Raw genomic sequence first — 14,344 nt, 5'->3', positions numbered from 1 at the left:
CATTCATTCATTCATTCATTCATTCATTCATTCATTCACGCATGCATGCACTCTGCAAATATTTATCAAGGCCTTCCACAAGTCAGGCACTAGGCTGGAGGCTAGGAGCGTAAAGATGAATAAGACACAGTTCCAGGCCAGGCACTGTGGCTCATGCCTGTAATTCCAGCACTTTGGGAGGCCGAGGCAGGCAGATAACTTGAGGTCAGGAGTTCGAGACCAGCCTGGCCAATATAGTGAAACCCCCGTCTCTACTAAAAAATACAAAAATTAGCTGGGCTTGGTGGCGGGCGCCTGTAATCCCAGCTATTGGGCTGAGGCACGAGTATCGCCTGAACTCGGTATGGGGAGGTTGCAGTGAGCTGAGATCGCGCCACTGCACTCCAGCCTGGGCGAGAGAGCGAGTCTCCTCAAAAGCAACAACAACAATAACAAAGCCAAATGAAGTTAATATTTCACAGTGGTGTGGGGCTAGACACAGTTACACAGACTTTATACAGGCGGCAATCAAGCGTCCTGGACTTCAAGAAATCTAGTTTGTCTGTCGCGCCACGCAGCCAACTAGAGTGTCACTGTGGGTCTTATTTACACTGTTATGAGAAAAACTTATGGCCAAGGAAAACTCGGTATCTCGGGTCGCAAACCGACCATCTACCGCAGCGAGCGTACCCAAACGCCACACGGCGAAGTCCCGCTGGTTGCAGGAAACTCCGAAGAGGTCAGGGGCCAGGACTGCCTATGGCGCGGGGGAGGCTGGGAATTGTAGTCTCCGCCTGCCCCCGGGGGCGGGGGTCAGGGGGCGGGGCTCTCAGGCCGTGTGGGTGGATGGGTCGCCGAGCGTCCCCGGCTCGCCCCGGCGTTTCCGGTCGCAGGTGGCCTCTGGAGGAGGAGGGGCGCTGCGGCCGACGCGCGCGAGGCGGTGTGGGAAAAAGGGCGGTGCGAGCGGGTGCGCGCGCAGCGGGCCGGCAGTGGCGGCGGAGATGGAGGAGGGAGGCCGGGACAAGGCGCCGGTGCAGCCCCAGCAGCCCCCAGCGGCGGCCCCCGGCGGCACAGACGAGAAGCCGAGCGGCAAGGAGCGGCGGGATGCTGGGGACAAGGACAAAGAACAGGAGCTGGTGAGGCGCGACCCCGAAAGCCGGCGGAGGAGGCCGCGGGGCTGAGTCACGGCGGCTCCGCAGGCCTCAGGCCCGACACCCAACGACCCCACCGCACCAGGGAGAGGGCGGTTGGGGCGACCCTCGGGACTCCCGGCACCCTGCCTCTCTGCTCCTCATTCTCCGTTCCGCGCTGTCACCTCCGCCGTCCCCACCAACCCTCACCACCGCCGCGTGAGGTGGACTTGGGCAGGTCATTGTCACCTCCGTTTCCTAGAGTGGCTTTCAAGTAGAGCCTGGTTCAGAACCTAGGCTGATTTCCCACCAGGGCTTCCTATTCCCACTGTTTCCTTGTCCACCTGGCCCCTCCTAAGAAGGCAGGCTTATTCTCCACCTGCCCCGGGTAAGTGGGAGGAGGACGTCTTTGGGATTCATTCTCTTCATGAGCTGCTTCTCCCAACCCTCCAGTCTGAGGAGGACAAACAGCTTCAAGATGAACTGGAGATGCTCGTGGAACGACTGGGGGTGAGTCACGATGTTAACATGATTCGGTGCATGTTTGGATCTTTCCCACTTGTTTGTTTTGTTCTGTTTTGAGGCAACTGTTGTGTACGGTGGACTGTATTTTAGTGTCAGTATTATGATGATGTTGGGAGTCAGGAGAGTTACAAAGGATATTCGTACAGTTTTGCAGCTTTCTCTTGTGGGAGAAGCAGAGTTCTTAACTCTTAACTTGGGTCATTTGTTTTTGTGCCAGGCAGGGTGCAGGGCGTTGAGGAATCACAGATGAATGAATAAGACACAGCTATTTCCTTGGAGGAGTTGTTAAGTTAAATATCTTTGTATTATGACTTGAAGGGGTGTGACTCCTTTTTGTCTGAGCCCTGTCTTCTCTTAATCAGGAGAAGGACACATCCCTGTATCGACCGGCGCTGGAGGAATTGCGAAGGCAAATTCGTTCTTCTACAACTTCCATGACTTCAGTGCCCAAGCCTCTCAAATTTCTGCGTCCACACTATGGCAAACTGAAGGAAATCTATGAGAACATGGCCCCTGGGGAGAATAAGGTAAAACAGTTTCAAACCTGGTGGAGGCCTAGTTTAGGAATTCCTTTTTACCCAGACTATGGGGGGACTCATTGTTAGTCACAGGCAGCCTGATAGACCTAAGCCCTGATCTATTTGAGCAGAGTTCATCACAGTCAAAATATCCACAAAAGAGCTGAAAGTAAGATCAACTTCTCAGAAGACACCGTTTCTGTTATTTGTATTGGCCTTTAGGTTTCATTATAATGGTTTGTTTTTAACTTATGTTTAACCTTGATTTTTCTCTTTCCTTCTATCCCATACACATTCATTTATCTCTAAAATATGTTCCACATTCAGTCACTTCTGTGCTTGCTGGTACAACCCTCATCCTGGAAATGTTCAGTTTTCGCATGGGCTATTGCAGCACCTCTTAACTGATGTTGCTTTTGTCCTTTGTTCCTACACAGTCTGTCTCTTATGTAGCAGCTATTGTGATCTTTCTCAGTTATGGGTCTTTTCTGCTTAAAACCTTTTAATCGTTTATAATTGCCATTAAAGTAAAATGGAGAGCCTCCATTTTTCTCCACATTATCCCTTCTTTATCACCCTTCAGCTGTGTTAGTTTAAAAGGAAGATAGTGGCTGGGTGTGGTGGCTCGCACCTGTAACCCTAGCACTTTGGGAGGCCGAGGGGGTGGATCACCTGAGGTCAGGAGTTTGAGACCAGCCTGGCCAACATGGTGAAACCCTGTCTCTACTAAAAATACAAAAAAAAAAAAAAAAAAATTTAACTGCGTGTGGTGGTGGGCGCCTGTAATCCCAGCTACTCAGGAGGCTGAGGCAGGAGAATTGCTTGAACCCCGGAGGCAGAGGTTGCAGTGAGCCGAGTGCACCATTGCACTCCAGCACTCCATCACTCCATCCTGAGAGCGAAACTGCATCTCAAAAAAAAAAAAAAAAAAAAAAAAAAAAGGAGATAGCAACACCAACCTTGGTTTTTGTGAGGTTTGGCTTAGATAACATGTTAAATTTCTAGTGCAGAGATTGGTATATAGTTAATAGTTAAATTTTGGAGATAACGATCTTGATTCCACAATGCATGTTCCCTTTATGCTGGACTGTTGGGTTTGACATCAAAGGACTGTTTTCTTTATAGCGTTTTGCTGCTGACATCATCTCTGTTTTGGCCATGACCATGAGTGGGGAGCGCGAGTGCCTCAAGTATCGGCTAGTGGGCTCCCAGGAGGAATTGGCATCATGGGGTCATGAGTATGTCAGGTAAGATCTTTCTTCTTGGGAATCTGAAGGGGGCTTTGAGGCTCTGAGATAATTCAGAATTCTCTTGTGGAGTACCATCTGTCTTGGAGTATCAGTGTATTGAATTTCCCAGACACTGGATTCCTTGACCCACAGAGAAGTGCTTCCCCTGAAGCTGTGCTCCCTTAATCGTCTGGGTGTATCTGTAGGCATCTGGCAGGAGAAGTGGCTAAGGAGTGGCAGGAGCTGGATGACGCGGAGAAGGTCCAGCGGGAGCCACTGCTCACTCTGGTAAAGGAAATTGTCCCCTACAACATGGCCCACAATGCAGAGCATGAGGCCTGTGACCTGCTTATGGAAATTGAGCAGGTGGACATGCTCGAGAAGGACATTGATGAGAATGCATACGCAAAGGTCTGCCTTTATCTTACCAGGTGAGTGAACATGATAGGGATGGGTGGCAGGCATGCCCTCCTCAGCACCTCTCTCTCTCAATTGTGCCTCCTCTATTTTCCCAGAGCATTTGCTCAAGCATAACATCACGCTGTAGTTAATCTGTTGATGTCTGTGAGTTTCTTGAGGACAGAGACTTTGTGTCTTCTTAGTACTAACATCTAGCACAGTGCCTGGTGTGTAGTAGGTATTCATTATTTATTTTGGGTAGGTGAATTCAATGGGGAAAATGAGTGCCTGGCACTTTCTGAATTCTTTGTTACTTTTACTTTTGTAGTTGTGTGAATTACGTGCCTGAGCCTGAGAACTCAGCCCTACTGCGTTGTGCCCTGGGTGTGTTCCGAAAGTTTAGCCGGTTCCCTGAAGCTCTGAGATTGGCATTGATGCTCAATGACATGGAGTTGGTAGAAGACATCTTCACCTCCTGCAAGGATGTGTATGTAGGGAAGAAGCTGGCAAACAGATAAGCTCACGAATAGGACATTTGCATAAAGAGCTGGGACTTGTAGTTTCTGGTTAGGGCTTGAGGGGTTTTCCTGTGCCCTTAGTGGGCAGTGGTGAGCAGATGTACGGACTCTCTCCACAGGGTAGTACAGAAACAGATGGCATTCATGCTAGGCCGGCATGGGGTGTTCCTGGAGCTGAGTGAAGACGTTGAGGAGTATGAGGACCTGACAGAGATCATGTCCAATGTACAGCTCAACAGCAACTTCTTGGCCTTAGCTCGGGAGGTGAGACTGCCCTTTTTTCATCAAGGCCTTTTTATCATAATTCTACCTGCCATTTCACCTCGCCAACTATACCTCTGACTAGACTCTCCTTGATTAGAATTGCCATTCAGTGGGATAGCAGAAGGGATAGCTGGGGGAGTTCTAGGGGAGCACTTGTGACCTTCTGACTTCTCTTCAGCTGGACATCATGGAGCCCAAGGTGCCTGATGACATCTACAAAACCCACCTAGAGAACAACAGTGAGTAACCCTCTCTGTGTATGGGAGTTGGGGGATTGTAGTTACGCCCCTTGTATTGGGAGTGATGGCTTGGCCAACATGCTTATCCTACTGAGCTCAGAATCCCCATGAACTTTTTTTCAGGTCACTGCTTGGGGGTATAGGTAGAGGATACTAAAGGACTAGTTCAGAACCAGAAACCAGCTGCCATGCTGTGTTTCTTTCCTGTCCTAGCTGAAACCTTCTTTCCTCTCCCTCCTGTTACAGGGTTTGGGGGCAGTGGCTCTCAGGTGGACTCTGCCCGCATGAACCTGGCCTCCTCTTTTGTGAATGGCTTTGTGAATGCAGCTTTTGGCCAAGACAAGCTGCTAACAGATGATGGCAACAAATGGCTTTACAAGAACAAGGACCATGGTATAATTCCGTTCCTGCTTTGTCTTTTGTTTTGCTTTGATCACTTCTTTTGTCCTCTTGGAGTCATAAGTTATCTGACAAGGGATCCACCGTGCAGTTCTTTGGAGAGCTTTTTATAATAACAGGATCCTCAGGATAGGACCATTTTAAGACTAATAGATTCTTTCCTGGCATAGGAATGTTGAGTGCAGCTGCATCTCTTGGGATGATTCTGCTGTGGGATGTGGATGGTGGCCTCACCCAGATTGACAAGTACCTGTACTCCTCTGAGGACTACATTAAGGTTCGTCTGCATACAGCCTGCTTATGGGGACTTCCCCCTTCCATATTCTAGTGCCTAGCAGTGCCTCTCTTGCACTGGTGAGGTCTGCCCAGTTTTTAACTCCAGTTAAGGTGGGTGCTGCAGTGAGGCCCATGTTGCATCCTTTGTGGTGAGGAAGGTAGAGTATCCTGAGTGAAGAATCTGTTTACTCTTTGTAGTCAGGAGCTCTTCTTGCCTGTGGCATAGTGAACTCTGGGGTCCGGAATGAGTGTGACCCTGCTCTGGCACTGCTCTCAGACTATGTTCTCCACAACAGCAACACCATGAGACTTGGTTCCATCTTTGGGTAAGGTTCCTCACTTTTCTTTCTGGTAGTGCTCAGCCTGTACACTCTGGAGAACAGGAACTGGGCCCTTTTCACCTATATTGCCAAGGGCTACCACTATGCCTACTGGGTATCTGACTCTTGGTGAATGTTTGTTGAAATGGTGAATGAATGACCGCTTCTCTTTTTGTTCTTTTCTTGCTGCATCCTTGGGTATGTGTTGGGGACCGCCTGCCCATGGCTTTTGCAGGCTAGGCTTGGCCTATGCTGGCTCAAATCGTGAAGATGTCCTAACACTGCTGCTGCCTGTGATGGGAGATTCAAAGTCCAGTATGGAGGTAAGTAGAGGCTATTGAGCACTTAGAGTAAGTAGGGAAGGTGCTTTGAGTCCTACTTTCTGTGATAAATAATGAAAAAGAAGTAAGTGTGTGCATGTGTGCATACGTATACATGCCTCTTTGTGTGTATTGAGGGGTGTCACCTCAGTGAAACCCCATGATCTGGGATTCTAAGCCTCTGGTGGTTTTAAGGCTAAAGAGTTAACATTTTAGGCCTGGTGCAGTGGCTCGTGCCTGTAATCCCAGCACTTTGGGAGGCTGAAGTGGGCGGATCACTTGAGTCCAGCAGTTTGAGACCAACCTGGGCAAGACTGTGAAACCCCATCTCTACCAAAAATACACAGAAAAATTAGCCGGGTGTGGTGGCACTCGCCGATAGTCCCAGCTACTAGGGAGGCTGAGGTGGGAGAATTGCTTGAACCTGGAGGTGGAGGTTGCAGTGAGCTGAGATTGTGCCACTGCACTCCAGCCTGGGTGACAGAGTGAGACCCTGTCTTTAAAAAAAAAAAACAACAAAAGTTAACATTTTAGTATTGCGTTCTGTCCCTTGGAATGTCTGAGAAACTACTTGGACTAGAGTGAAGTGTAACTTAACACAGCCTGGGGTTGATGATTCTCCTTAGTATTGTAGACATTGGTCAGCCTTAAATGTTCATACTTGTGCAGCATCATTAATGGATAAATGTAGCATGGTGGCTAGTGGCATAGGTTTTAGAGTCAGAAAGACTTGAGTTCAAATCTTGCCACCTCTGCTTATAAGCAGTATGATCTTGAACAAGTAATTCAGTCTCCTCAGGCCATATTTTTCTCATCCATAAATGGGGATAACGGCCAGGTGCGGTGGCTCACGCCTGTAATCCCAGCACTTTGGGAGGCTGAGGTGGGCAGATCACAAAGTCAAGAGATCAAGACCATCCTGTCTAACATGGTGAAACCCTGTCTCTACTAAATACAAAAATTAGCTGGGCATGGTGGCGTGCACCTGTAGTCCCAGCTACTCGGGAGGCTGAGGCAGGAGAATCACTTGAACCCAGGAGGTAGAGGTTGCGGTGAGCCGAGATTGCGCCACTGCACTCCAACCTGGCAATAGAGCGAGACTCCGTCTCAAAAAAAGAAAAAAAAAAAGAAAAGGCAGTGCAGGGGATAACCTCAGGACCTGTGATCCTGGGGTTTTCATGAGGGTTAAATGTCAATAGTACACAAAACAGTTGGCCTAGTGGCTGGCATATAGTATATATTCAATGAGTAATGGCTACTATTGTTATTTTGATCTACCATCAAAAAGGGATTATAAACTAATGTTATTAGTGAGAATATCTTGCAGTGGACTGTAGGAATAGGCTATCTTGAATCAAGACATAAATGTTTTAATAACTTACTGTGTGTAATACTGATTTTCCTACCTCTAGGTGGCAGGTGTGACAGCTCTAGCCTGTGGAATGATAGCAGTGGGGTCCTGCAATGGAGATGTAACTTCCACTATCCTTCAGACCATCATGGAGAAGTCAGAAACTGAGCTCAAGGACACTTATGCTCGTTGGCTTCCTCTTGGACTGGGTCTCAACCACCTGGGTGAGGGGATGTTTCTATTTGGGCAAAGAGCTGACAGTAACTGGATACAACAGGGAGGGTTTATGTGTCAGGCTGTGCTGGATGGAGGCAACTATCTTCTGACCCCTTGAATCTGTCCTGTAGGGAAGGGTGAGGCTATCGAGGCAATCCTGGCTGCACTGGAGGTTGTGTCAGAGCCATTCCGCAGTTTTGCCAACACACTAGTGGATGTGTGTGCATATGCAGGTCTGTGTCTTTATGAGTCTGTCTTGTGCTTCCCCAGTGACTCCTCACTTCTTTCTTGGTCCTTATTTTCAGGTTGTTTCTCCTTTCTCCTTCATTGTGATCTGCTCTAGATTCTTTAGACTTCTACTGTTTTCCAAAGCATTTCCTTGGTAACTTCTCATTTCTGTCCATTCTCCCTCACCACCCTGATGCAGGCTCTGGGAATGTGCTGAAGGTGCAGCAGCTGCTCCACATTTGTAGCGAACACTTTGACTCCAAAGAGAAGGAGGAAGACAAAGACAAGAAAGAAAAGAAGGACAAGGACAAAAAGGAAGCCCCTGCAGACATGGGAGCACATCAGGTTATGTGGGCAGCTGGGCACTTTCAGAGTGGCTGTGAGAAGAGATAAGCATACAGGGGAGCTAGGTTTGGTTTTTGCTTTAGCGCCCCTCTGGGTATTGCCACGTATTGAAATAGCGTGAGACTGGGTTCTGTACGTAAGGGGTAAGGGTGTTCCCCACAGGATGGCTTTTTATTTTCAGATGGGACTTGAAGCAAGGGTGACTGTTTTTTATTCCTTGAGCTTAGTGGGTTCTGGTGTCTCTTCAATTGCAGGGAGTGGCTGTTCTGGGGATTGCCCTTATTGCTATGGGGGAGGAGATTGGTGCAGAGATGGCACTACGAACCTTTGGCCACTTGGTGAGTATAGCATGAAGAAAATTGGAATATATTGGTTTTGATGACCTGCGGTTCCCCAGTGAAGACTTTTCTGATGGGTTTTCTTGGTGGACAGGTGGTCTTTTTGCTGTGCCTTTTCTTTTTTTTCTTTTTTTTTTGAAACAGAGTTTCGCTGTTGTTGCTCAGGCTAGAGTGCAATGGCACGGGCTTGGCTCACTGCAACCTCTGCCTCCTGGGTTCAAGTGATACTCCTGCCTCAGCCTCCCAAGTAGCTGGGACTGCAGGCGGACACCACCATGCCCAGCTAATTTTTGTATTTTTAGTAAAGACAGGGTTTCACCATGTTGGCCAGGATGGTCTCAGTCTCTTGACCTTGTGATCCAACCGCCTCGGCCTCCCAAAGTGCTGGGATTACAGGTGTGAGCCACTGCGCCTGGCCTACTGTGCCTTTTCTACAGAAGTTAAGACCCCCTTTTACCCATCAGTCCACTCCTGTAATGGAACTTGTTTTTACTGCATTCCCCTTTATTGTTGTATTTTCTTGGATCATCAGCTGAGATATGGGGAGCCTACACTCCGGAGGGCTGTACCTTTAGCACTGGCCCTGATCTCTGTTTCAAATCCACGACTCAACATCCTGGATACCCTAAGCAAATTCTCTCATGATGCTGATCCAGAAGTTTCCTATAACTCCATTTTTGCCATGGGCATGGTGGGCAGTGGTGAGTATCGGGCAGAAGAAGATTATAAACAGATTGGGGGAAGATTTGAGGCCCCTTTTTTCACTTCTGTAATGCTTAACATTTCCAGGTACCAATAATGCCCGTCTGGCTGCAATGCTGCGCCAGTTAGCTCAATATCATGCCAAGGACCCAAACAACCTCTTCATGGTGCGCTTGGCACAGGTAAAGAATAGAACTCTTCTCCACAGAGCATGCTGGGGAAGTATCTGTGGTGATGGAATGGGGAACATGGAGTGCTGGCCCAGGAGGAAAAATGTGACCACGTGGGAGATTTCTGTTTGGCTGGGTTAGGCAATGTCTCCTCAGTGGTGACTCCTCACCTCTACTTCCCTCTGTTCTTTTCAGGGCCTGACACATTTAGGGAAGGGTACCCTTACCCTCTGCCCCTACCACAGTGACCGGCAGCTTATGAGTCAAGTGGCCGTGGCTGGGCTGCTCACTGTGCTTGTCTCTTTCCTGGATGTTCGAAACAGTGAGTTCCTGTCAGAAATTTTATATCATAGCATGTAGTGCTCTGACTCCACCCTTTCCAGGACCACTTGGATAATTTAAGTTCAGGACCCTAAGTTAGCTCTGTATCACTCTTAAGTTCCTGAGATTCTTTGGGCCTTTCATCACCCACACACTTTCGATCTGGGCCGAAGAGGCTTGAGGGTGGTGTGCCCAGCATCTACTCCTAAGTCACTGGGGAAATGCGATTTTCAAGTCTAAGGGCTATAAGCAAAATGAGGTGGGGGTATCTCTGGGTTAGTAGTAGGTTATATGAGGGGAGGAGTATGGATTCAGTCGTATGACTGAGGGGTTAAAGGGTCAGGGCTGAGGTGGGCTCTAGTGTTTCTGGCCAGGCCTGCCCTTTTGTCTCCCAGCTTTTTGTCCTGTCTGCTTCCCTCAGTTATTCTAGGCAAATCACACTATGTATTGTATGGGCTGGTGGCTGCCATGCAGCCCCGAATGCTGGTTACGTTTGATGAGGAGCTGCGGCCATTGCCAGTGTCTGTCCGTGTGGGCCAGGTGAGAGGTTGAGTAGAGGGGAGGGCTCAGGCTGTATTCCCAAACTGGAGAATGTACATATACTTGCTTTGCTGAAACTGGCGTGGGCAGTGGGTTGTTGCTACTTTTCCATCTTTCCCATTTTCTTACCCTACAGGCAGTGGATGTGGTGGGCCAGGCTGGCAAGCCGAAGACCATCACAGGGTTCCAGACACATACAACCCCAGTGTTGTTGGCCCACGGGGAACGGGCAGAATTGGCCACTGAGGAGTTTCTTCCTGTTACCCCCATTCTGGAAGGTTTTGTTATCCTTCGGAAGAACCCCAATTATGATCTCTAAGTGACCACCAGGGGCTCTAAACTGCAGCTGATATATCAGCAGGCCATGCATCCTACTGTCAAGGGTGGACACGGCTGCAGACTTCTGGGGGAATTGTTGCCTCCTGCTCTTTTGTTACTGAGTGAGATAAGGTTGTTCAATAAAGACCTTTATCCCCAAGGCCTCTCTGTGTCTGTTTTCTGGGGTGTCATTGCTGGAGTTGAAACTAGGGTAAGGAGTGGAAGTGAGAGGACATTGTTTGGAGCAACTCTGAGTCTAGGTTAGCAGTGGGGCTGCCCTGGATGGAAAGAACTGAGCCCCTCCCCTGGGTGGAAAAAACTAAGCCCCTCCTTTCTAATCATCTTCTGTTTGCATTTTCTTAGAACCCTTGAGAAGCCAGTAAATGTAATGGATCTTCTTTTTTTTTTTTTTTTTTTTTTTGAGGCGGAGTGTCGCTCTGTCGCCCAGTCTGGAGGGCAGTGGCCAGATCTCGGCTCGCTGCAAGCTCCGCCTCCCGGGTTTATGCCATTCTCCTGCCTCAGCCTCCCGAGTAGCTGGGACTACAGGCGCCTGCCACCTCGCCTGGCTAGTTTTTTGTATTTTTTAGTAGAGACGGGGTTTCACTGTGTTAGCCAGGATGGTCTCGATCTCCTGACCTCGTGATCTGCCCGTCTCGGCCTCCCAAAGTGCTGGGATTACAGGCTTGAGCCACCGTGCCCGGCCTTGGATCTTCTTTTTGTTTTGTTTGTGACAGAGTCTCGCTGTGTCCCCCAGGGCGTCGTGCAGTGGGGCAATCTCGGCTCACTGCAACCCCCGCCTCCCGGGTTCATGCCCTTCTCCTGCCTCGGCCTCCCGAGTAGCTGGGACTATAGGCGCCCGCCACCATACCTGTCTAATTTTTGTATTTTTAATAGAGACAGGGTTTCGCCATGTTGGCCAGGATGGTCTCGAACTCCTGACCTCAGGTGATCCACCTGCCTCGGCCTCCCAAAATGCTGGGATTACAGGTGTGAGCCACCATGTCCAGCCAGTGGATCTTCTTCCTAGGAGATGCAAACACAAATTTTTACACAAACTCTTCCAAATAACTTTTCAGGGGGCTTGTGGATCCTGTAAATAATCCCCCCACCCTCACCCTCCATCACCAATATACCCTCTTCAAGCCTATCATCTCCTGATCTTGGGCTAAGGATGCCCAAGAGTGGGCAGTCTCATACTTTTCTAACTTGACTTATCTGCTACTGAATGAAAGGGACATCTTTACCTCCCGCAACCCTCTGTCTCTCTTGGAAGGCTGCTATTTGAGGGATCTGATCATGTTAACATCTAGGATGTCCTTGTAGAAAGTGGATTCAAGAAGGCTTGACCCTCAGCCTCCCAAGTAGGTAAGGCAGGGCTACAGTTGTGTACCGCCACATCTGGCTTTTTTGTTTTCTGTTTTTTTTTTTTAGAAACAGTCTCACTCTTATCACTCAGTCTGGAGTGCAGTGGCACAGTCATAGCTCACTGTAGCCTCAAACTCCTGGATTCAAGTGATCCTCCTGACTCAGCCTCCAATGTAGTAACTAGGACTATAGGCATGAGCCACCACACCTGGCCTATTTTTATTTTTGGAGAGGTGGGGGTTTTGCTATGTTGCCCACGCTGGTCTCAATCTCTTGGCTTCAAGGGATCCTTCCGCCTCAGCCTCCCAAAGTGTTGGGGTCACAGACATGAGCCAGTGTGCCTGGCCACTTATTTATTTATTTATTTTTTGAGACGGAGTCTCACTCTGTCGCCCAGCCTGGAGTGCAGTGGTGCGATCTCAGCTCACTGCAGCCTTGGTGTCTGGGATTCAAGTGACTGTCCTGCCTTGGCCTCCTGAGTAGCTGGGACTACAGGCACGCGCCACCATGTCCTGCTAATTTTTGTATTTTTAGTAGAGACGGGGTTTCACCATGTCTGTCAGGGTGGTGTCGATCTGACCTCGTGATCTACCTGCCTTGGCCTCACAAAGTGCTGGGATTACAGGCGTAAGCCACCGTGCCTGGCCCAGTTATTTTATTACTAAAGTTTTTTAGAGAAAAGTTTCACTTTGTGGCCCAGGCTGGAGTGCAGTGGCATGATCAGAGCTCACTGCAGCCTTGAACTTCTAGGCTCAGGTGATCCTCCCACATCAGCCTCTCAGGTAGGTAGCTGGGATTACAGGCACGAGACATCAGCAATTTTGGATTGAGTCATCTTGGCAGCCTGTATAAAAAGGTTGAAACAGGACTAAGGAATCCCTGTTGAGCCTCTTTATTGTTCCTGCCATAATCTTCAAGTTAGCATGTGTGATGTGATGAGCCTCTGTTATATAATGTGGATACAGTAGTTGCCTTACCTGATTTCCAGTGGTGGTGATGTTAAAATAAAGTAAAAAGTGATTTGTAAGCCGGGCGCGGTGGCTCAAGCCTGTAATCCCAGCACTTTGGGAGGCTGAGACGGGCGGATCACAAGGTCAGGAGATTGAGACCATCCTGGCTAACACGGTGAAACCCCGTCTCTACTAAAAATACAAAAAAACTAGCCGGGCGAGGTGGCGGGCGCCTGTAGTCCCAGCTACTCCGGAGGCTGAGGCAGGAGAATGGCGTAAACCCGGGAGGCAGAGCTTGCAGTGAGCTGAGATCCAGCCACTGCACTCCAGCCCGGGCGACAGAGCAAGACTCCATCTCAAAAAAAAAAAAAAAAAAAGTGATTTGTAAACCGAAAAGAATAATTCTCGCCCAAATTGTGATTTAGGTGATTGTGCATTAGAATAAGATAGTTTCATAGTGGCTTTTAACCTTTCACCTTTAGTTCTTCATTCAGCAGTGAATAGCAATGGAGCCTTACTCTGCATCAGACATTAGTCTATGGGGATGCAAATAGAGAAAAAAAAAATCTATGCTCAAAAAGTTTAATGCAATGATGAAAACAATTGTGATCGATACTTACCAGGGTGTGAACAAGGTACCCTGGGATCACTGAGATGGGGCCTAAGTGCCTGGGGCGGTCAGGGGTGACTTTGAGGAAGCTTATATGCTTAGAGGAAGATAAGTTTGTACATAGGAAAAGAGGGCAGAATATAGCTAAGGGAGTAGCAAAGGCAAGAAGGAGGAAAAGCTATTTTCAGAAACTTACCGATAATTTCGTTTGGCTAAATGTATAGGGGCCAGGGAAAAGTGTGGCAGGAGATACAGCTAGAAATTCAGGCTCAGACCAGGTTTACAAGAGCTTTGTTGTGCTAAGAATTTGACAGTATCTTTCAATGGGGCCCATTGAATGCGAGCAGAAAAGTGATGTGATCAGCTATCTGGGTGAGAAAGCTAACCTTGGAGGGCAGGAGAGCAGGGAAGGAAAATGAATGCTTGAACTAAGGCAGTTGAAATGGGGACATAAGGAAGGGTAGAATAGTTATTTTTTAAAAGATAAAATCAATAAGACTTGATTTTGATCCAAATACCAACAGGACCTGGTGTCTGATTAGATGTAGTTTGTGGATGGAGAAGGAATACAGGATGAATCCCAGATTTTCAGGTTAGGCACTATCCATTATGTAAGCAACAATATATTTGGGGGACTTGACTGAGTAAGGAAAGTTAACAAATTCTGGCCAGGTAATAAGTATCAGAGTTTGGATGAAAACCCAAGCTATCTGACCTGTGGATTTGGCTCTAGATGATGGTCCCTGGCCTCTGTCAGTGTTTTTTTTTTTTTTT

The 14,344-nt window shown here is 48.4% G+C and overlaps 1 protein-coding gene across 1 annotated transcript; it reads left to right on the top strand.

Moving 5' to 3' along the window:
- The first annotated feature begins 864 nt into the window (after positions 1 to 864).
- PSMD2 (proteasome 26S subunit, non-ATPase 2) lies at positions 865 to 10,807 on the top strand. Its single transcript, XM_023187524.2, has 21 exons — positions 865 to 1,115; positions 1,563 to 1,619; positions 1,997 to 2,161; positions 3,278 to 3,399; positions 3,588 to 3,812; positions 4,109 to 4,267; positions 4,418 to 4,562; positions 4,741 to 4,801; positions 5,048 to 5,194; positions 5,371 to 5,477; positions 5,675 to 5,802; positions 6,032 to 6,119; positions 7,529 to 7,691; positions 7,815 to 7,916; positions 8,111 to 8,256; positions 8,511 to 8,594; positions 9,127 to 9,295; positions 9,384 to 9,478; positions 9,662 to 9,788; positions 10,209 to 10,327; positions 10,464 to 10,807. The coding sequence occupies exons 1-21, from the start codon at positions 981 to 983 to the stop codon at positions 10,644 to 10,646; spliced, it is 2,727 nt and encodes a 908-aa protein (XP_023043292.1). The 5' UTR covers positions 865 to 980; the 3' UTR covers positions 10,647 to 10,807.
- Positions 10,808 to 14,344: the final 3,537 nt, after the last annotated feature.

The sequence above is a fragment of the Piliocolobus tephrosceles genome, chromosome 2, assembly GCF_002776525.5.
Source record: "Piliocolobus tephrosceles isolate RC106 chromosome 2, ASM277652v3, whole genome shotgun sequence".
NCBI classification, from domain to species: Eukaryota; Metazoa; Chordata; class Mammalia; order Primates; family Cercopithecidae; genus Piliocolobus; species Piliocolobus tephrosceles.
The sequence above is the reverse complement of the archived record's forward strand: the minus strand, read 5'-3'. Positions and strand labels throughout refer to the sequence as shown.

What these genes read in the sequence shown, in the direction of transcription:
- PSMD2 (XM_023187524.2), top strand. Translation starts at nt 981, where the DNA reads ATGGAGGAGGGAGGCCGGGACAAGGCGCCGGTGCAGCCCCAGCAGCCC. An exon ending in CCTCTGAGGACTACATTAAG is followed by an intron (nt 5,478 to 5,674) that starts GTTCGTCTGCAT and finishes TACTCTTTGTAG; the next exon opens with TCAGGAGCTCTTCTTGCCTG. An exon ending in TGTCTGTCCGTGTGGGCCAG is followed by an intron (nt 10,328 to 10,463) that starts GTGAGAGGTTGA and finishes CTTACCCTACAG; the next exon opens with GCAGTGGATGTGGTGGGCCA.